At 44.7% G+C, this 23285-nt stretch overlaps 1 protein-coding gene across 1 annotated transcript; it reads right to left on the reverse strand.

The window, feature by feature from the left end:
* Positions 1-1571: 1571 nt before the first annotated feature.
* On the reverse strand, positions 1572-23160 carry LOC146342332 (vomeronasal type-2 receptor 26-like). The gene is made up of 9 exons (XM_084807804.1): positions 23083-23160; positions 21039-21745; positions 20885-20948; positions 9304-9531; positions 8782-8908; positions 6961-7096; positions 6732-6813; positions 1878-1982; positions 1572-1625 (listed from the first exon to the last, which is right to left on the reverse strand). Exons 1-9 carry the CDS (start codon positions 23158-23160, stop codon positions 1572-1574), a joined length of 1581 nt encoding a protein of 526 aa, XP_084663930.1.
* Between the last annotated feature and the right edge of the window lie 125 nt (positions 23161-23285).

Here is a 23285-nt window from a genome sequence, read left to right on the forward strand (position 1 = left end):
TTCTATATATTTTAAATTGTTTTATTGTGTGTTGTTTGGTTTTAATTGTTGTGAACCACCCAGAGAGCTTCGGCTATTGGGCGGTATAGAAATGAAATGAATGAATGAATGAATGAATAAATAAATAAAAACTCTTCCTTCAGTCTGTGTGCCCTGAGCATCAGAAAACCATTGGATGTTTTAAAGATAGTTTGCAGCTCTCTGCAGGATTTTTGTGGCATACAATGGTTTTCAAACTTCTCATTGTATCTGTACTTTTCTCTTATTTATTGGGCCACCCTGAGTTTTTGAAGGACTCCTTACCCTGGATAAATCTTAAATGAATACTAGTATGACAGAAAAACATTTGGTGAAGGAGAAGGAATATACTCGGGTTACAATAGTCTAGCGGAGAAAGGATGGTAGAGAAATATGAGATCTTGATTGGCCAAAAAATGTCAGCCAGTTCCATCAGCAAGATAATCCTGTTAGTCTTTAGGAAGGCTGTCTTAAAATTATTTACATAAATTTGAGAAGGGACCCTGGTTTGAGAGGGTGCCTCTCAATTCCATAGTACGGAGTTAGTTGGGACATTATTTCAGCTCCCACCTCTTTTTTTAAGGGTTAAATATTTGCTTTAACCCTTAGATCTTTTTTATACTGGTTATTTTAGCAAGCAACCTTCTTGGAAATGAAGTTCTTTCCCGCACAAATACTCACATGAAGCCACTATTCTATATGCATCCAAACTTATTCCAGATCATACGCAGCTATACCCAAAACAAACATCATCAGTGAGCTCTTGCAAGCATTCGTGTCAGTCAGCAACATTAAGGCAATGTGGCCAGTGTCCTACTCAAACAAGCTATGAAGAAGTCACCCAGCCAGATCACATGCTTAGACATTAATATGCAGCTAGGCCAGTTCAAGAGATTGTGAATGTGCACTCCTCCTCAATACAGAAGCACAGTAATGTCTAACAAGTCCAAATTGATTGGGGAAGAATGTCCAAAACATGCAGCAAGCCATACATTCAGATAAACCAGAGTTCTGTTTATATGAAATTTCATTGACTGGTGGGCCCTTGATGAATTTACATCAAGCCACACCATCTTGCCTGTAAGCCTTCTATGCAATCCCAGGTGCGTGGGTGCCTGGAAATTCTCAGAGGTGAAGACACAGTATGCCAAGTGGCCCTCTGCATTTGCTTTTGTTTTTATCTTATTTTCACAAAGGCCACGGTCTGAACACTGGGATGGAATGCTGATTCTTAGGCTGACCTCTGGCTTGGATTAAGCCCTGCACCAAACTAGGGATATCGCGAGTGGCTGGCAGGGTCTGGGAGTCCAGCAGACCCCCCGTGTCTGCCCCCCAGGCCCCTGCTCACCGAGCCCTGCGGCACTGACAGACCTGGTTGCTGAGCGTTCTGGGGCTCGGCGAGCATCTGGGAGCAGCCCGCCCTCCTTGCGATCTGCTGCCATTGTGCCTAAAATGATGGCTAGGCCTCTTCCAGAAAGAGGGTGAGCTGCAATTATGCACAAAATGGCAATCCCCAGAGTCCCTGTTGCTGCACACAAACTATTCACCATAGATTACGAGCCGTTGGTATCCGGTGATGGGGGACTCCTCCAACTGCATGCTCTCCCCTGCTTACAAGGGGGGGGGAGTGCAGTTGGCGGGCAATTCCTGCCTCTGCTGCCTGACACAAGCCTTCACGGGCTCCTTGCAAGGAAGGAACCCATGAAGCCTTGACAGGCACCGAGGGCAGGGGTTGTCCTCCAACTTGCAAGAAGGGGAAAGTGCACATTATCTTCTGGGAAGAGCCCGCCCGGGCCACCATTATTGTGCATAATGGCGGCTCAACAGCAGATGGCCCCACGACTTCATTGGGCACTCACCAGGCTGTCCAGCAGCTCTTGCAGCACTGCAAGCAGGGGTGGGCAGCAGCAGTGGCTCAGCAAGGGCCGGCTGACAAAGCCAGGGGGGGCTGATTCTGTCCATCCCTACACCAAACACCATGGGATAACCAGGGTGCTCTGAAAATTTCCCACTTCCTGTGACTTATCTGTGGATGCTTTCAGAGGTATTCTGATAGCTGTCCAGAACCACTTCCCAGTACAAGAGACCATCAAGCTGCTCGGGTCCTTCTAAGACCAGCTGCTATCACAGCATAGTGTCCTTGGCATCCTCAGAAAACGTGAAAGCAAAGGTCGGGTTTCTCACCCCAGATCACTTTATTATTCTCATGGTCACAGATTTCATATTACCACAACAGCAAGGGGAAATCTCTTAATATGTGTGTATGACATGACATCTCTCAGATGATTTTTCATATGTTATTGAAATATATATTGATAACTGTAAAAAACAAACCAGGTCATGTGACTGCCAGAGTGAGCCTGGGAAAGCTATTGACCTCAGCCTTGGATTTGCCCGGCTCTACCCATGGTCCACCAAATTCTTTCAGATCTTGCCTTGGTTACATCTTGACTTATGACATCACTTTCCACCCTGGTTTTCACTTAATCCACTTGGCCCCTCTTCAAGGCTGGCCACATAAGCAGCTGCCTACCTGATGCCTTGCTCTAATGACCCTTCAGAGCAAGGCAGCCAATGGGCTCTTTGAGGAAGGCAACAGATTCTGCTCTCCAGAAAGCCCAGCGTCTGTTTGGTGTATTATAAACCTTGTTCTCTGAGCTCCCTCTTTAGAGTGAGGCATTGTAGAGAAGGTGGTCCTGGAGACTGCCAGTAACACCATGGCACAGGCAGTCTCTGTGGCCACCTAGAATCATAGAGCAGTAGGGTTGGAAGGGGCCTACAAGGCCATCGAGTCCAACCCCCTGCTCAGTGCAGGAATCCAAGCATCCACAATGCTTGGCATCCAAAACGCCTCACTCTGAGGAAGAATCCCTCAGAACAAGGCATGGAGGGAGACGGCAGTGCAGGCACTCCCGCCTTCAGGCATCTGGATATCTTGTGCTGCCACTGCTCCACCCTTTGCCCCACCTAGCTCTGCCACTTTGACCCTAGATAGGCGGCCATTATGACTTGTTCAGTGCCATACCTCACTGCTCGATTTAAAATTCCATCCATAAAAATTCTAACCTTCTATTTTCAAAATACCAAGAATTGGAGTTGCAATTCTTTGGGGGAAAACTAGTGTTCTAATACATTTCAACGTATTCCAGATCATAGGGCTGTGGAAGGTTGGATACAGCTGCAGCTTACACCACAGCCAGCCCAATCAGGTGTACACATGGTCAGACCAGAAGCGATTTGGGGCGCTGGCAACCAGCTGCCCAAAGCTCCCTTTCCCTCCTTGCGGGTGTATAAGGAGCAGAGGCAGCCAAGGTGATGGGTGGAAAGGAAGCAGGGAAAGGACGGGAGACCAGACTATATTGAGCATTAGAGCATTATGGGAATCCACCATGTGCAGGCGCTACACTCATGTGGTGAATGGATTGTGCCTTATATTCTAGTAAATGGACAGCATGCAACTGTGCATTTGTCATAGCAGGTTGAGATGTGTTTTTGCAGGGGGGGAAACCATCAAGAGTCATTAACAGCAGCAGGCAGGAGTCACCCGCCAACCACTTTCTCTCCCCAATTTGCAAGGAGGGGAGAGTGCACAGTTGGAGGGTGACTCCTGCCCTCACTGCCTGTCAAACCTTCATGGGTTCCTTCCTTGCAAGGGACCCATGGAGGCTTGAGTGAGGCACCACAACCCTATGCATGTTTAGACAGAAGAAAAGTCCCACAACTCCCAGCATTCCCTAGCCAGCTTGGCTAACTGAGGAATCCAGGGAGCTGCAGGACTTTTTTCTGTCTAAACATGCATAGGATTGCACACTAAGAAACATTAACGTTCTTTTCTCAGCACCCTGACCACTCAAAATCACAGCAAACAAGCCAACAAAACCCACAATAATATATATAGGGGGGTGTTTGGGAAAGTAGCTGCAGGTTTTTGGTGTGTGCGTGTGTTTTAACATACAACACAGGCAGCCATTATGTTGACACTTTTCAAAATAGGCTTATCTGTTTGGTGTATTATAAACTTTCATAATAAAGAAACAGCATCAGCTAGTGGCATGTTAGAAATTAAAGAATACTGCCTGCTGGTACCTTCACTGTAAACTCACTATGTGGAGATTAAAGCTGCAGCCCTATATGTCCTAATCTCAGAGTACGCTCCAATGAACTCAACGGGACCGGCTTCTGAGCAGACCTCTTAGGATTGCACATTGCATCCAAATAAGGAAGCTGCCTTCTATCCAGCATGTTTAGGATCACTAGAATATTGATTAGCTCATTATCTACTTTGCTTCAGTCTTTTACGAAGGCATACTGTGAGGATGTAGGAGAAATAATTTATGTATAATAAGCCTAATTAAGCAGACCTCTTGTTATGTTGACAGACTCCTACTTCCTGTCTATATCTGGGTCCCTGGAGATGTGGTTTTCCTCATGCCGAGAAGGTCTCAGTCAGTTTACACTCAACACAATTACTTCATACAGTAAATAGATGTTCATAGACTATATTTTAAGCATTTATTAACAAACAAGTGTATTTAAGACAATTGTTACCATTAAGCAAAATGCATTTGTTCAGAACAAAACATTATTCTCTGCTTTGAAAACTGAGTAGAGAAAGAATAGAGCTATGTAATTAGTATTTATTTACTTACAACATTTGTATGCTACCTCCTAACAGAACGTTCTCTCTGGGAAGCTTACAATATACTAGCAAAAACCATTGGGATCACAAAATAGAACATAAAACTATATAAAACAAAAATAACAACATAAAATAAGGAAACAAAATATGCAGCCAATGACATAGACTGATTTTAAAACTGAAAGGCCCAGATTACACAAGTTATTTAAAGACCTGGGTGAACCGAAGTCTTCACCTGGCCTCCAAAAGTCCAAAGGGATGGTGCCAGGCAAATCTCTCTGGGAAGGCTATTCCATCAATGAGGTGCCAATACCAAAGAGGGCCTCTATCTAGTGGTCACCCTCTTTGCTTCATTTGGTGGGGGCACTCAGTTTAGGGCCTCTGAGGAAGAACCTACAGTTCAGCTACATGTGTGAAGCAACCTGCAGGTAACTTGGTCCAAAGCCATTTACAGCTTTAAAGGTTCAAACCAGCAAATAATGTTGGGACTGGAAATAGACTGGGAGCTTTCAAAAGCTGATAAATGGTAAATTGCCTTCAGAAAACAAAATACCACACCCTGAAGACTAAAAATATGAAGACAGAAATCAGATTGCAAAGGGATATAGTCACACAGCTACATACCCAACTTGTACACATGTCAGGTATCCTCCTAGGTATTCAGACTAGTTTTTAGACAATGTCATTTAGACATGATGCATTATTATCAGGTCAGTGTAAAAGCTGGAATGAAATGGGCCAGAACAGCCCCTTTACTAAAACAAAAACAAAAAGCATGCCAAACACTATAGCATGTGTTAATGACACCTGAGGACACTATTTTAGGACAGAAACCCTTGAAAAATGAAATTATTATTGACCCCATAAAGGCCAGAACACATCTGGAACAGAATGGAGTGTCCCAGAATGGTCACTTCCGAATGAGCCAAATCAACCAAATTCACCAGTCACACATGACTGTATGGGTATGAGCCACAAACCCTCCACAGAAACCACGTTCTAATATCCAATCTGGGCAATAGCCGACATTCTCGAAAATAGCCCAGAACAGCAACTCTGAAGTGACCCAAATCAACCAAATTTATCAGCCACACATGATTATAGGGGGTTGATGTAATGAGCTATAAAATCTCCACAAAGCCATGTTCTTATGCTTATTTCAAGCAAAATCTGTACTGTATAATATGGCCCTGGATGGGAACTTTGAAGTGAGACAAATCAACCTAAATATTTTATCACATGTAACTACATGGTATGGATGCAATAAGCCACACAACCTTCACAAAAACAATGTTCCAATAACCAGACTTACAGTCTAGCTTTTAACTTCTGCAGGGGATTTGTGCAAATGTGTATGCATGCAAGTGCACTACTGTGCATTTGTAAATGAATGAAATTCTTGTAGAAAAAGATCCAATTCTGTCAATGAGTGGACAACAAAACAAAGAATGCCTGACAATCTGCCTGACTGTCATAATTCTGGTTTTTGCCAACTCACTCTTCCCAAAATGTGTTAGTACTCCAGAAGCCAGTCACCAAACCAAAGATAAATGCCACCACACCAGTCTACTTCCAATACAGTACTGGAGTTTTCTCCTAGAAGGACTATCTCACTCTCAACCTATAAATGTAAGTGGTGATTTTGCCTTATTGACCAGTACAACATGGAACAGTTTATCTATTCAGGAAGTGAAACAATCTTTCAACAATATCAGTTATTAGAGTTTCTTATGTATCCTAATAATTGTCTACAGGAATTCTGATGAAGACTAGGTATAGTCAAAATGGGAATATACTGTGGTTCCATAGCCTGATATGTCTGATATGGTTGTTAAGACATTGGTATAATTGTTTGTGTACCATCAAGTGCTTCATTCATAAACATTGCCTAAAAATTATCTTATTGGTCTAATGCAGTGGTGTTAAGTCTCTTGCACATTGTGTGTTTGTTTTGAGCTGTTATTCAGGTCATTGCCTTTTCTGTTTTGCATGGTTAAAATAGCCAACTCAGAAGAGATGAAAGAAATTATGAGAAGAAAGGAAGAAGTCAGTACTTCCGATTCTTTTTCCTTACTAGCTGGTCTCTGGTGTTCAGCTCAGGCCTCAGCACGATAATGTAGAATTTGGGGAGAAAGACGCAACTGAGCAATCCAGCACTAGAGGCCAAGATGGAGAAGACTTCCACAGCCACCATATATCTTCCCTTCGTACCCAAGTAAGTTGGGACAAAGGACACCCAAACACTGCAGAAGACCAACATGCTGAAAGTGATCAGCTTGGCTTCATTAAAAGCATCAGGCAACCTTCTGGCAAAGAAAGCCACAGTGAAGCTGATGAGGGCCAAAACACCCAAGTAGCCCAGGACAATGTAGAACATGAGGGCTGAGCCTTCATTGCACTGTACTATGATCTGATCCACCTGGGAGTGCATGTCAAATTCTGGGAAGGGGGGGGAAGTTGTCAGCCACACTGCACAGAGGCCAGTTTGAATAAGAGAAGAGAGAAAGATGACCGATACTGCAAGTTTCTTCCCTAGCCATTTTGTCACCCTATTTCCTGGCTTTGTGGCCACGAAGGCCAGAACCACAGTGATGGTTTTGCCCAACACAGAAGAAACGGCAACAGAGAAAGCGATGGCAAACAATGTTTGTCGCAGAATACAAGACACCACACCTGGCTGGCCAATGAATAGAAAAGAGCACAGAAAGCAAAGCAGCAGAGAGGAGAGCAGGCTGTACGTGATGCTCCTGTTGTTGGCTTTGATGATGGGAGTATGCCTGTGCTGAACGAAGCTCCGCATTACCACTAGCGTTATCAGAGAAAAGAACACAACTAAAGAAGCCAGAACTATTCCCAAGGGCTCCTCATACGATAGAAAGGTTATATGTTTGGAGATGCATTGATCCTGCTTCTGGTTGGGATGCTGATTGTCTGGACACTGGCTGCAATCGTCTGCATCTGAAAGTAATAAGTAAAGTCTTAATACTTTAAAAATGTGCACATATCCGCTGAGCCAGCATGAAACCAATCTTCCAATACTGGAAGCTCTCCAACCCCAGAGCTTTGGGGAAGGCATTTTGAAGTAATATATGATCCAGTGTTCAGTACTCTTTGCTAGTTCTCTCTCACAGAAACAGGAATGTTGATAGAGTCATGGTGGACTATGTGGAACCTAGGAGTGTGTAGCATTTGGGTGCTTCTTTGGAAAATGATGTTTTTATGTGTGAATGGATGGGGGCTGCATACATGTGAAAAAAGAGAGCGGGAGAGAAGCAGTTTGGGGGGATTTGGAAGAATCCTCCCAAAGAGTGAATATGGGGGGGGGGTGTTACTTGTGGTTGGAGTGGAGAGGAGAAGGGAAGGATGTATGTGTATGCATGCATGATGGATATGTTGTGTGTGCATGTGTGAGCATGAGTGTGTGTATGAGAAAGAGAGAGACCATGGGTGGCGAGCTGGGATGAGAGAGAGAGAGAGAGATGGGGGAATGGGTCAGCTGGCAGAGGGGAAAAAATGTGTTTACCTTTGGTGAGGAAACTGTGGGTTTAAAAGAGTGTTGGGGCTCATCCCCACCTCTGCTTTGTACTCTGTTTTTGGGGCAGAGTACTTGTCCATTGTGACTAGCCATGCCTCCCATGGCAACCACTTTGTGGTGGAGCCCAGCCCAGGACAGTTTCTCACCTTATCAAATGGGCCAATGGGCCCAAAAAGGTTGCCTACCTTGGGTGTATAGGCTGTCAGTCACCCTGAGCCACCTTGAAGCTCTTTCAACCATGTCTGAAGAAGTGGCAGAAAATGCCTTCACAATCATAGGAAAAGGTTTTGACCTTTTCTTTTGGCCCTTTTGATCTTCTGTGTCTGTTAGATGCACTCCCCTATTGCCACAAAACACCCTGTAGGTGGCTTTTCAGCCCCTGTGAGCATGAGAAATCTACTTTCATGGGATGGAGGTATGTCTTCCTCCTCCTCCTCGGAGTACATTGCTTTGTAAAACTCTCCCTAACTGCCTTCTGCTGGAAGCAAATAGGGAAAACCCCTTCCCTAGAAAGATGTCTGCTGTTTAGTATGCCAGTCAGCTGTCATTCTTTCACATTAGAACTGTCTTCTCTGCAACCTCTACTTACCTGTCTGGCTTGAAATCATTCCTTCAGAGCACCGAGCACAATCATAACAACAGATCTGTTCCCCCTCAAGAATTGTCTTGCTTTGCCCAGGATGGCAGCTCTCAACACATGTCGATCGTGGAAGCTGCTAGCAGTAACCACAAGAAAAGGGGTTAAAGGTGGAAACCAGTGAGGTTTTTTTTTTCTTTATGCCTATAATGCTGAATTCCGTCAGTTTGCATAATTACCCAGTAACAAATACTCCATGTCTTCTTGCCTACGATACTTAAAGATTCATAGTGGTTTGCATTTGCATTTCTGGAGAACAATTGTTTGCATGAGGCAACCAACAGTTTACATGCGTGAATTTGGGACCACTTTCTGCTCAAGCAGCTCTTTGTCCATTTCATTGGGCTCAGCAATATGGGTTGGTCTAAGTGCCAGGCTATAGTATCTCCATTGTGGATTCAAGTACCTGACCAACAGAGTTTTCATGTCCTTTTGCAATGGAGGAAACTTCAAGAAAATAATATTCGCTCCCACCTGGTTAAACTTGTGATTCCACACAATGGCACTTCCATTAATAGTGAAGTCTTTTCCTGCTGGAGCACGGGGGTCCATCCTCCCAACTCGGGTTCTATGGATAGACTGATTGGGGAATGTGACAGTGTTGATGATATCATATCCAGTTGCCATCTCCCCATTTTCATCAAAAGATATTTCTTCCCTAGCACTATTGTTGAAGCAGATGTGCTTCAAAAAGGAATGAAGCTAAATTGGAGAAGGAAAGAGAATGAACTATGGGCAGTGGTGGAAAAAGGAAAATAGATTGCTGAGAGATTCCTGGAATATGCTATCTTGATCTGTTAACATCTGTTAGATTTGTTAGTAATATTATATATAAATAGCTGTTTCTTATTCATGTGGATGACATATTGAACAACACATTTACCATTTTACAGATTCGCTAGGAAGAAGTTCAACAGAGCTGTGGTATCCAGTGATAAACCTGAATGTGCAATTTTAATCCCCACTCCACAGCTTTCAAAACATAGTTATTCATAATTATTTTCCATATTTCACATTAAAGGGGCACAGGAGTGCCCTTTTAGTTATTGTGAGTTGCAAAAAATAGAAAATGTCCCACCATTATAAGCCTCAAAATTCTACTGCTTATAAAAATGGCACCTGTTCATCTAATAATTTGAGACTTGGCATTCTTGATCTATCTGATGAGGTCTACAATTGTGACAAATTTCAGACAAGTCTGATTAGAAGTGCTACAGGTACAGCAAGTTAAGAAGTCCTGGAAATTCACACATTAGTATTTGTTACTCCAAGCTGAGGCTTGGATATATTATATTTCTTTCAAATTTTGGTAATAACTACTGTTGTACAGTATTCTGACTTGTGGAGAAGGTGTGCCTTTCCTTGGTTTTGTGGAATTCTGAGAAGTAGTCCAAAAGTTACAAATGTTTTTCTGCCCCATGAAAGCCTACGGCAGCAACTGTTGGCAAAGTTGTGTCAGACACACTCAGTTTCACTGTGAAGCTAGAATGCTGCCAGTACTGCAGTGTTTTCAGAGGAATTCTGTTAAAGAGGACTTCTGTGTGCAATGTTTATTCCTTTAATTATGGAATTGACCTCACAGTCACAAGATGAAACTATATGTTACTACATGGATTGGGATCCCAGCAGAGTGGGGGAGGAAGACTTTAACCCCGCCCCGCCCCCGCCCCTTGCTGTGGTCCTCATCTGCCTCCAATACCAACTGCAGGCATAGGGCAAATGTTTAAAGCCCCCTATCCACCACTTTAGGGTTCTGATCCATATCAGGTGCCATGAGCTTATTTTTGAGTAAAAAACAACAACTGGCTGCATCTTTGAAGTAACATGCAGTTAGATCCCCAGGGAATTGGAAGGGGAGTGGAATACATAGGTGGGTAAGCAAAAGAATCAGTGCCTCACACCATCTTTTTGAAAGCAGAAATCCAGCATGCAGGTCCTAGTCCCTGATCTCTCTTTCCATATGGTAGGTAAAGGAGACATGGGGATTGATGCCCCTGTGCTTACTTTCTGAAGGCAGAAATACAGTGCAAGTAAGTAAATAATAGGTTATTACCATCACAAGACCAGAAAAAAAAAATACAGTGCAAGGTCCCCAATCTCTGCTGTTTCCTTCCATGTGGTGGGAAAAGAACGTGCAAGGATCATGGCTTACACTAGGGGTATATTCACACACTACATTGAAAATGCCTTTACATCTATGTATGCTCCTTTAGAAGGCTGTGAGACATGAGGACATGAGGAGTGGGAGTGCAGTGGCAGCTGGTGACTCCAGTTTCAGAGGGGCTGTGATTCCATTCAGGGTTTTAGTTGCCACCAGCCCTATCCCCAAAATGGGTTCAGCACCTTGGATAGCACTGTTAGAGTTTTGGCTGGTGGCAACTAAAACTATGAGTGGAAATACAGCCCTTCTGGAACTGGAATCACCAGCTGCCACTGTGGGAGTGGGTACTGATTGGGACCCTAGTGTAGAGGGGAGTAGGAAGACTTTAACCCCCAGTGTGATCCCAGTTTGCATCAAGCCCCCCACACGTTCGATTTATATTGCCAAAATCAGTGGAGGAGGTGGCTCTGATTTCAGTGGGACTGTTAATCCATTCCAGGTTTCATTCAGAACCCGCTAGAACTCTAAAGGAGCTATCCAAGATGCTGGGCCCATTATGGGGATAGAGTTCAGCAACTTGGATAGCTCTTTTGAGTTCTGGGTGGTTCTGACTGAAACCCGAAATGGATTCGCAGCCTGACCAAAATCAGAGCTACCAGTGTCCACCGCTAAAAGATCACCCAGCTGTAACTGAAATTGTAGTTAAAGGGTTATAGCCCCCCACCCGCATTCTAGAGTCGCAATCCATATCAGGTCCCCTGCACTTACTCTTATTTATTTATCATTTATTGCTTTGTTAGTAATCCCTTTATATTACTTAATATAATAAAATCTCTAAGAGGTTCACATATAAATATCAGAAACCACATTTAAAAATGCTGTTAAAAACAATTCCAACTTCAATAACAATACAAATCACATTTAAAATTCAGTATTAGAAACAATTCCGTTTACAACAATACAAAACAATACGAGCTATAACATTAAAATCAAGCTGCATATAATTGCTTTAAGAATATAATTTTACTTTTGAGTAAAAATGAAAAAAAAAATGCTGGGAATCTGTGTGCCAGCTCTACACATGGTGGGATGACGCTCATGACTGGAATACAGCAATTGAAGGATATACAGTCATTTCTTCAAAAATAAGAGGAGGAACAGAAAAGGAGGTGGGGTTGCACTGTATGTGAAAAATACATATCTCTGCACAGAAATACAGGAGAATGAGCTTGGTATCCCATCGAGAGCATCTGGATCAAAATTAGGGATGTCAGAGAATTCCGCCACGGATCTCAGTGAGGCCGAATGCCAGTGCATTCGGCCCCCCAAACTCCATGGCAGAATGGCCTGCCCCCCCGCCCCCCCCCCGGATCCCCCCGGGATGAGACTTACCTGGGGTGGATCTTCTGGGCGGCAGCGGCTCTGGTGGCAGTTGCAGCTGCTGGTCTTCCGACCAGCTGCCACTGCTGCCATTTCCAGTCCTGTTAAAAAAAAAAGATGTGATAGGCTACGTAAAGATTTACGTAGCCTATCAAGGCTAGGTTTTTTAAAAAAATGACGTGATAGGCTAGGTAAATCTTTACGTAGCCTATCATGGCTGGGTGGGTTTAAAAAACAAGCAAACCGCGTACGCAAATGGTGGCGGCTACAGCCACCACCATTTGCATTCCTTATTTTTGGCCGTCTTAGTCTACGTAAATATTTATGTAGACTATGACGGCGAAAATAAAGGGGAATGCAAATAGCATAGCGGACGCTATTTGCGTCCCTTTTTGATTCGCCGTTTTAGCCTACGTAAAGATTTATGTAGGCTAAAACGGTGAATCAAAAAGGGACGCAAATAGTGCCCACTACGCTATTTGCATTCCCCTTTATTTTCGCCGTCATAGTCTTCATAAATATTTACGTAGACTAAGACGGCCAAAAATAAGGAATGCAAATGGTGGCGGCCGTAGACACCGCCATTTGCGTACACGGTTTTGTTTTTCCCCAGAGCCCTCCGCGGCAGGAAATCCGGCTGCGGACAGCTCTGGGCTGGGCTGAGCTGGGCCTGGCTGGCTGCTCTGAGGAGCTGCCGCGGAGCACAGCCGGCCATCGAGGATTCTGGGGGGGAGGATTGGATCACCTCCCCCCCCATCCAGGATTCCGGGGGGAGGGACAGAACACCTCCCCCCACCATCAACATAATCCACGAAAGGTAAGTCACTTTCGTACATCCCTAGATCAAAATACATGGAGCAAAGAATAAAAGGAACCTGGTGGTCAGAGTCTACTACCGGCCACCCAATCAAGGAGGAGACGAGGATGACACTTTTGAAAAGCAAATAGCCAATGTTTCAAGGAAGCATGATGTAGTAGTAATGGGGGACTTCAATTTCCCCGATATTTGTTGGGAGATGAATTCTGCAAAACATGGCCTCTCCAGGAAATTCCTGACTTCTGTGGTGGATAACTTCCTCCTACAGAAAGTAGAGGAACAAACTAGAGGCTCAGCTATCCTTGACTTGATACTAACAGAGATGACTTAGTGGATTTAAGTAGCAGTTACAGGAACTCTGGGGGAAAGCAACCATGTTATACTTGAGTTCTTGGTTCTAAAGGAAGCAAAAGCCGAGTGTAGCCAAACATGTAGCCTGATTTTAGGAAAGGCAACTTTAATAAACTCAGAACAATTATAAGTAAGGTCCCATGGCAAGCAACTCTAAGGAGAAAAGGAATCCAAGATGGGTGGGAGTTTTTAAAAAAGGAAATTCTCAAGGCACAATTACAAACAATTCCAACAAGAAAACAAGGTGGATAACAACAGAAGAAGACAATGTGGCTTCACAAAAAGCTTAGAGATGACCTGAAAACAAAAAAAGCACACATATAGGAAGTGGAAGGAAGGACAAGCAACAAAGGAAGAGTGCAGGCAGGTAGCACAGAATTGCAGGGACAGTGTCAGGAAGGCTAAAGCTGAGGTTAGCAAGGGATGCTAAAAGCAACAAAAAGGCTTTCTTCAGATACGTGCATGGTAAAGGGGAGAGGAAAGAAATGGTGGTTCAGCTATTAAATAAGGATGGCAAAACGATAACAGATGACAAAGAAAAGGCAGAGGTGCTCAATTCCTACTTTGGATCAGTCTTCTCCCAAAAGAGGGTCTATGACCCCCTGGCAAAGGAGAAGTACAGGCTGAAGGGGCAGGATTGCAGCTTGAGATTGATAGGCATATGGTCAAGGAGCACCTCATGACTTTGAATGAGTTCACATCTCCAGGGCCAGATGAACTGCATCCTAGAGTAATAAAGGACCTGGCAGAAGAACTCTCGGAACCTAGGGATGTTAGAGAATTCCACCACAGACTCCAGTGAGGATTCTAAAGAATCCGTGCCCCCCTCCCCCGGAGTCCAGGGCAGAATGGAGCAATCCCCACCACCACCCCACAAAACTTCCCTGGGATGGATCTTACCTTGTGTCGGCCATCCAGTCCATCTGCTGCCCCTGGTCTGTGGCCGCGAATGGCTGCCCTGGTCTGTGGCCACCATTTCCCTCACTACTTTAGCTGTGATAGGCTATGTAAGTATTTACGTAGCCTATCACAGCAAAGCTTTGCTGTTATATCACAGCAAAGCTCCAGCAAAGGAGATTGTTACCTTGTCGTGGTGCTGGAGCTTGAGCACCTCAATGACATCATGAGCTAAACCGTGAAGGGACACCCAAGACGGGAAGGTCATGGCAGAGAGGTCAGACTAAATATGATCCCTGGGGAAGGAAATGGCAATCCACCCCAGTATTCTTGCCATGAAAACTAAATGGATCAGTACAACCAGAGATATGTCAGTATACCATTGGAAGATGGGACTCCCAGGTCGGAAGATGGTCAAAATGCTACTGGGGAGGAACAGAGGATAAGTTCAACTAGCCCCAGATGTGATGACGCAGCTAGCTCAAAGCCAAAAGGATGGCTAGCAGCCGATGGTGCTGGTGGTGAACGACGAATCCGATGTTCTAAAGATCAACACACCATAGGAACCTGGAATGTAAGATCTATGAGCCAGGGCAAATTGGATGTGGTTATTGGGGAGATGTCAAGATCAAATATAGACATTTTGAGTATCAGTGTACTGAAATGGACTGGAATGGGCCACTTCACATCAAATGATCACCACATCTACTACTGTGGACAAGAGGACCACAGAAAAAATGGAGTAGCCTTCATAATTAATAATAAAGTGGCTAAAGCAGTGCTTGGATACAATCCAAAAAATGACAGAATTATCTCAATTCAAATTCAAGGTAAACCATTTAACATCACAGTGATCCAAATATATGCCCCAACCACAGATGCTGAAGAAGCAGAAGTAGATCAGTTCTATGAGGATCTGCAGCACCTACTGGACAGTACACCAAAAAAAGATGTTATTTTCATTACAGCAGACTGGAATGCTAAGGTGGGTAGTCAAACGACACCTGGAATTACAGGCAAGCATGGTCTGGGAGAACAAAATGAAGCAGGACATAGGTTGATAGAATTTTGCCAAGACAACTCACTGTGCATAACAAACACTCTCTTCCAACAACGTAAGAGATGACTTTATATATGGACTTCACCAGACGGTTGACACCAAAATCAGACTGACTACATCATTTGTAGCAAAAGGTGGCGGACATCTATGCAACTGGTAAAAACAAGACCTGGAGCTGCTTGTAGTTCAGATCACAAACTTCTTATTGCACAATTTAGAATCAGACTAAAGAGAATAGGGAAGACCCACAGATCAGTTAGATATGAGCTCACAAATATTCCTCATGAATATGCAGTGGAGGTGAAGAATAGATTTAAGGGACTAGATTTAGTAGATAGGGTCCTGGAAGAACTATGGACAGAAGTTCGCAACATTGTTCAGGAGGCGGCAACAAAAAACATTCCAAAGAAAAAGAAAACCAAGAAGGCAAGATGGCTGTCTGCTGAGACACTGGAAGGAGCCCAAGAAAGAAGGAAAGCCAAGAATATATGGAAGATCTGTATAGGAAGGATAATAATATCAAGGGTAGATTTGACGGTGTGGTCAGTGAGCTAGAGCCAGACATCCTGAAGAGTGAGGTTGAATGGGCCTTAAGAAGCATTGCTAATAACAAGGCAACAGGAGATGATGGTATCCCAGCTGAACTGTTTAAAATCTTGCAAGATGATGCTGTCAAGGTGATGCATGCCATATGCCAGCAAATTTGGAAAACACAAGAATGGCCAACAGATTGGAAAAAATCAACCTATATCCCCATACCAAAAAAGGGAAGCACCAAAGAATGTTCAAACTATCGAACAGTGGCACTTATTTCACATGCCAGTAAGGTAACGCTCAAGATCTTGCAAGGTAGACTCCAGCAATTCATGGAACGAGAATTGCCAGATGTACAAGCTGGGTTTAGAAAAGGCAGAGGAACTAGAGACCAAATTGTCAATATCCACTGGATAATGGAGAAAGCCAGGGAGTTTCAGAAAAACATCTCTTTCTGTTTTATTGACTATTCTAAAGCCTTTGATTGTGTGGATCATCACAAATTGTGGCAAGTTCTTGGTGGTATTGGGATACCAAGTCATCTTGTCTGCCTCCTGAGGAATCTGTATAATGACCAAGTAGCAACGGTAAGAACAGACTACGGAATAACAGCCTGGTTTAAGATTGGGAAAGGAGTATGGCAGGGTCGTATACTCTCACCCTACCTATTCAACCTGTACGCAGAACACATCATGCGACATGCTGGGCTTGATGAAGCCAAGGCTGGAGTTAAAATCGCTGGAAGAAACATTAACAATCTCCGATATGCAGATGATACCACTTTGATGGCTGAAAGCGAGGAGGAGCTGAGGAACCTCATGACGAAGGTGAAAGAAGAAAGTGTAAAAGCTGGGTTGCAGTTAAACCTCAAAAAAGCCAAGGTTATGGCAACCGGCTTGATTGAGAACTGGCAAATAGAGGGAGAAAACGTGGAGGCAGTGACAGCCTTTGTCTTTCTATGTGCAAAGATTACTGCAGACACTGACTGCAGCCAGGAAATCAGAAGTCTTTTCCTTCTTGGGAGGAGAGCAATGACAAATCTTGATAAAATAGTGAAGATCAGAGACATCACACTGACAACAAAGGTCCGCATAGTTAAAGCAATGGTATTCCCCATAGTAACATATGGCTGTGAAAGCTGGACCATAAGGAAGGCTGAGCAAAGGAAGATAGATGCTTTTGAACTGTGGTGCTGGAGGAAAATTCTGAAAGTGCCTTGGACTGCAAGAAGATCAAACCAGTCCATCCTCCAGGAAAGAAAAGCCAGACTGCTCACTTGAGGGGATGATATTAAAGGCAAAACTGAAGTACTTTGGCCACATCATGAGAAGACAGGATACCCTGGAGAAGATGCTGATGCTAGGGAAAGTGGAAGGCCAAAGGAAGAGGGGCTGACCAAGGGCAAGATGGATGGATGATATTCTGGAGGTGACGGACTCGACCTTGGGGGAGCTGGGTGTGGCGACGGCCGACAGGAAGCTCTGGTGTGGGCTAGTCCATGAAGTCACAAAGAGTCGAAGTGACTGACCGAATAAACAACAACAACATCACAGCAAAGAGCAGGGATGCAAATAGTGTTCGCTATGCCATTTGCATCCCTGCTCTTTGCTGTGATAGGCTACGTAAATATATACGTAGCCTATCACGGCTAACGCAGGGACACAAATGGCGGCCACTACAGCAGCCACCATTTGCAGCCGCAGCCTGGCATCAGATGGAGGTCCAGCTGTGGGCGGCCATGGCCAGCCAGGGAGGATTCCAGGGGGAGGGATGAATTGCCTCCCCCACACCGCAGACACCCCGGACCAGAACAAGGTAAGGGATTCGTACATCCCTATCGGAACCACTGTCTATTCTCTTTGAGAAATCATGGAGGATGGGTAAAGTGCCAGATGACTGGAGGAGGGCTAATGTTGTCCCTATCTTCAAAAAGGGTAAAAAGGAGAAACCTGGGAACTACAGACCAGTCAGTCTGACATCAAGCCCTGGGAAAATTCTGGAGCAGATGATAAAGCAATCCATCTGTAACCCCTTTGAAAACAATGCCATGATTACTCGAAGCCAACATAGATTTGTCAAGGACAAATCCTGCCAGACTAATCTGATCTCATTTTTTGATCAGCTCACCTCCCTTATGGACTGTGGGAAGGCTGTGGACATAATATACCTCGACTTCAGCAAAGCTTTCGACAAAGTGCCCCATGATATCCTCATGAGCAAACTCGCTCAAAGTGGGCTAGACGAAACAACAATCCGGTGGATCCACAGTTGGCTACAGAATCGGACTTAAAGAGTGCTTATCAATGGGACCTTCTCAAACTGGGGAGAGGTAACAAGTGGGGTACCGCAGGGCTCAGTCCTGGGCCCAGTGCTCTTCAACATTTTTATTAATGACTTGGAGGAGGAGGTGCAGGGAATGCTGATCAAATTTGCAGATGACACAAAATTGAGCGGGATAGCTAATACTTTGGAAGACAGAAACAACATTCAAAGTGATCTGGATAGACTGGAGCGCTGGGCAGAAAACAACAGAATGACATTTAATAGGGATCAATGCCAAGTTCTGCACCTAGGAAAAAGAAACCAGTTACAAGATGGGGGATACGTGGCTCAACGACACTACAAGTGAAAAGGATCTTGGAATTGTTGTAGATCACAAGCTGAATATGAGCCAACAATGTGATGTGGCTGCAAAAATGGCAAATGCTATTTGGGGCTGCATTAATAGAAGCATAGCTTCCAAATGCCAGGAAGTACTAGTTCCCCTCTTGTCAGGGTAGAAACTGAGCCCATAGAGCTCCAGAGCAGTTCTGATTCTGAGGAGGAACAGCAATCCATGGGAGAGGAGGCAGCTCATCCCTCAGAGGCACAGCAGCTGGCAGAGATTCCTCCTGCTGGTATTCCTGAGATAGATACTGATCCTAGCAGTGAGGAAGTGCAAGAACGAGGCTTGCTAGATGCTCGACGCAGATGCAGAGAGCGACGAGCAATGGAGGGCGTGGAAAGGAGGCGTAGCGCCCATTTGGCGCGCAAGCAATGGCCGCCTCCCATGGACCCAAGGGAGAGAGGGAGGATCTCTCCCTAGCCCATAAATTCTGGATCTTCAAGTGACTCTCTTTCAAACGGGGATCAACTGCCTATTCGAAGCTTAGGCCACTCTGCTGTTCCTTGCTTTAGTCGCTGGTGATTAGCATCTGAAAGAGTCATTAAGTTGTAAAAGGATTAAAGCTTTGAAAAGAATCCTTTTGTCTGTGTCTTGAGTTGGCTATTGGAGTCTACTGAAAGAGGCCACCAGGGCGCTCCTGACACCTCTACTCAGCACTGGTTAGGCCTCATCTGGAGTACTGTGTCCAGTTCTGGGCACTGCACTTTAAGAAGGATGCAGAGTGCAGACAAGCTGGAGAGGGTTCAGAGGAGGGCAACAAAGCTGATCAGGGGACTGGAAACAAAGCCCTATGAAGAGAGACTGAAAGAACTGGGCATGTTTAGCCTTGAGAAGAGAAGACTGAGGGGAAATAGGATAGCGCTCTTCAAGTACTTGAAAGGTTGTCACAGAGAGGAAGGCCAGGATCTCTTCTCCATCATCCCAGAATGCAGGACACAGAACAATTGGCTCAAGTTACAGGAAGCCAGATTCTGGCTGAACATCAGGAAAAACGTCCTGTTTGAGCAATATGACAATGGAACCAGTTACCTAGGGAGGCAGTGGAGTCATTCAAGACGAGGCTGGACAGCCATTTGTCAGGGATGCTCTGCCTTGGATTCCTGAATTGAACAGGGGGGTTGACTCGATGATCTTGTGGGCCCCTTCCAACCCTACTATGATTCTATGATTCTATGAGGAAGGGAAGTAGGGATGAATTTGTCAGCTCCACACGCACCCCTCACCATTCTCATCATCCTCAACTCAGGTCAGCCCAGCCACTTGGACAAGCCCACTCCTGAGAAGAGAGCTAGGGAGAATCTCCTAGAGAGGAAGGCAAACACAGCAAGCCACTACTCTTGTGCCCTGGGATCAGTGATGATGTTGTGCAGTATCACAAATTGTGCCTGCTCACAACTCCCCCTGAATCCACCCACACTTTTCCCTGGTCTTTCAGGCCCAAATCCAGAGGAAGAGGAGTCATTAGGAGCAGTTCCATTCTCACCCCCTCTGCATCAGAGGAAACCCCGCCTCCCAGTCCTGAACCCATCCTACCAGCTACCAGTATAATGCTGGCAGAGAAGGTGCTGTTGCAGCATTTCCAGCAAATGATTTTTAAAATGGGTAGTTTGAGGAAACAGCAACATAACATGCTTATTTCTGGAGAGAGAATATGTTTAAACATCTATATTTTTTGTGTAGTTTTTTAATGCAATTTAATGTGGAAACAGGAGCAACTGAGGTGAAGGCTAAAAACATGCAAAAGCAACAATGACCTGAAGACAAATTTGCCCATCCCTACTTGTGCCTATAAGAAAGGCTGAGTGCCGAAGAATTGATGCTTTCGAACTGTGGTGCTGGAGAAGACTCTTACAAGTCGCCTGGACTGCAAGGAGGTCCAATCAGTCCAACCTAAACGAAATCAACCCTGACTGCTCATTGGAAGGACAGATACTGAAGCTGAAGCTCAAATATTTTGGCCACCTAATGCAAAGAGAAAACTCTCTGGAAAAGACCCTGATGCTGGGAAAGATCAAAGGCAAAAGGAGAAGGGGACGGCAGAGGATGAGATGGCTAGATAGCATCTCCAATGAAATGAACATGAACTTGAGCACGCTCCAGGAGAGAGCGGAGGACAGGAAGGCCTGGCGTGCTGTGGTCCATGGGGTCACAAAGAGTCGGACACGACTGAATGACTGAACAACAACAACTTGTGACTATTCACCCTTCTGAAGATCATGATAGTAGCGGCTGATAAGAGACTCTCCCTACCTGCCATGGGTGGACATTCAGAAGGCTCCCGGTACCCTCATCTCCCAAGGCTTTGTGCTTGGATCTTGAGGAAAACATGGCATGGAGCGCATGTGCCACAGCATAGACAGCATTGTAGAGGCTGTAGCTCTGGCCAGACATTCCCAGTTCAAACACAGATGCGGGGAGGCTGCTCAGCTTCTCCTTCCCAGTACAGTTCCCTGCACCTGCTATATACAAGTTATACGCAGGCAGTGAGCACACAAATGCATTGGACCAGAATTCTTGGAGGAAAAAAAGCCCAGATTGCTTAGGAGTTAAAGTCTCAAGGGCATCTTTGTATCCTGCCACATCATTTGTGTGGAGTGTGAAGGACAAGGTGCCATTGAAGGATTTTGGTGTGAATGCTCCACTATAGTATACAGATGCAAAATCCCACTCAGCTGTTATGATCCAAACCCTCTCGATTGGCTTCATTTCATCAAACTCTCTGAATGATAGAACCATCCGTAAGCCCTCCATAGATCTTAAGTCCCCATGAACAAGGATCACGTTGGTTTTGGTTGATGAGACAACAGAACTGATTCTGTCCAGTTTAGTATTAAAAAGCTGCTTGCTTCCTCCCCAGTGCTCCTTCAGTGTTGGAATAATTTCTTTAAAAGCAAAGCATACATTGTTCTCAAGTAGCAAAGGAGTGAGAGTCCTCAATAACATTTCTCCACTGTCATCACCTGAAACAATGAGGCCAATCCAGGTCCATCCAAAACGCTTCAGGAGCTGAACAATGCCAACATACTGAGGATTTGCATTGGGGATCATATGATACACAGAAGGGAATCGAGTTTTATCACTCAGCGCAGGGTCAAAGGAGCCAAAATTGAGCTAAGGAGAATAACAGTGACCTGTTTAGAACAACAATCACTTTCTCTCTCTTCCCCCCCCCCAAAAAAAAAATTAAATTACTTTCTTCTATGTTCTGGCAGGACAGAAGATGTGACCTCATCAAGTCGGATCTCCAACAAATACTACAAAGGCTAAATGCCTTCTGGGCAGCTTACCAAGGGACTGACTATGCATTAGGTGCAAGAGCTTATACTAGAGCCCTAAGATGTTGATGTGGAGGGGAATTCAGAGCAGAGGGTTAAAGGATGGAAGGGTGTGTTCATTCTTAAGCCTGTTTCCCTGTCCAGAGGTGTTTTGTTTTTGTTTTTCTGATCCAGACATCCCCCTCCCAGCTCTTCTTCCCCTCATTTCAGAGTTAAAGCATATTACATAAACCCTTTAAGGGAACATTTTGGAATGTAGATGTTGTAGGTGGTAAAACAATTATGCACACAAATGCACGCCTGCAACATCTACACCCCAAATTCCCCCTCCCCAAGCTGCTCTTTAAAAAAAATGCACAAGGGCTCTGATACATTTATTGGATGCTTATCTGATTATGTGCATGAAGCCCCTGAGTTGATCAGGATATGTGCTGAGCTAAGTGGGCAGGGCAGAGGCTTGCAGCTTCCCCAATTTTGTGGGATAGGGAAGGGATCTGCTCTGAATGCACCTGATCTTGTCTGATCTCGGAAGCTAAGCAGGGTCAGCCCTGCTTAGTACTTGGATGGGAGACCGCCTGGGAATCAGGCTTCCTGCACTGAGCAGGGGGTTGGACTAGATGGTCTTGTAGGCCCCTTCCAACCCTATGATTCTATGATTCCCCTAAGCCCCTAGTAGTTTATTCCTATTCTTGGTGGTGCGCTTTGGATTTGGATGACTCCCGAACTGAGTTGGGATGATTTAGACAGATTTGGGAGATGTCCCGATCAAAGTAGGACTACTCCGAAGCAGACCGAATCTGGATCTGAACACTTGTGAAGATTCAGAATTTGGAGGGATGAAGAGACAAAAACAGTGTGTCTTCAAATATTGATACATTTCACCCCAAAATCTCAATAAAAGAAAAACACCAGGATGGGGAGAGGCTGGACCATGCAAATTTCATCCAGCTCTGACAAACAGTCATGTTTAATTAGCTGTTTCTTGATTTCCAGTGATAGGCATATCGAAGCATGAAATTTTGTATTTCTGAAGCAAGGTTTGGATTTGGTTCCAAGCCTCAGAATTGGTTCAAGCCAAATTGGACTATTTTCTGACCCACCAAATAGGGGTGTGAACCAAATGTTGTGGTCAGTGCACACACACCTATTATTTACATAGATGAATACACATACCTGTGGCATCTTATAGATATTTAAGATGTGAGGCATCTGGTTGGAGTTATAAGAGGTGAGCCCACCAATGACAGCCATGAGCTTGTATTTTCTGTCACAGATATAGTTTGCAGGACTCCCCTGTCTTGTGAAAAGGAGATCTATAGTCCCAGAACATGTACCCATTTCATTAAAAGCACTTAAGCTGTCGATGTCTTTCAGTG

Source organism: Heloderma suspectum, chromosome 6 (assembly GCF_057233095.1).
Source record: "Heloderma suspectum isolate Gila_16-S chromosome 6, 16-S_ref, whole genome shotgun sequence".
NCBI lineage: Eukaryota > Metazoa > Chordata > Lepidosauria > Squamata > Helodermatidae > Heloderma > Heloderma suspectum.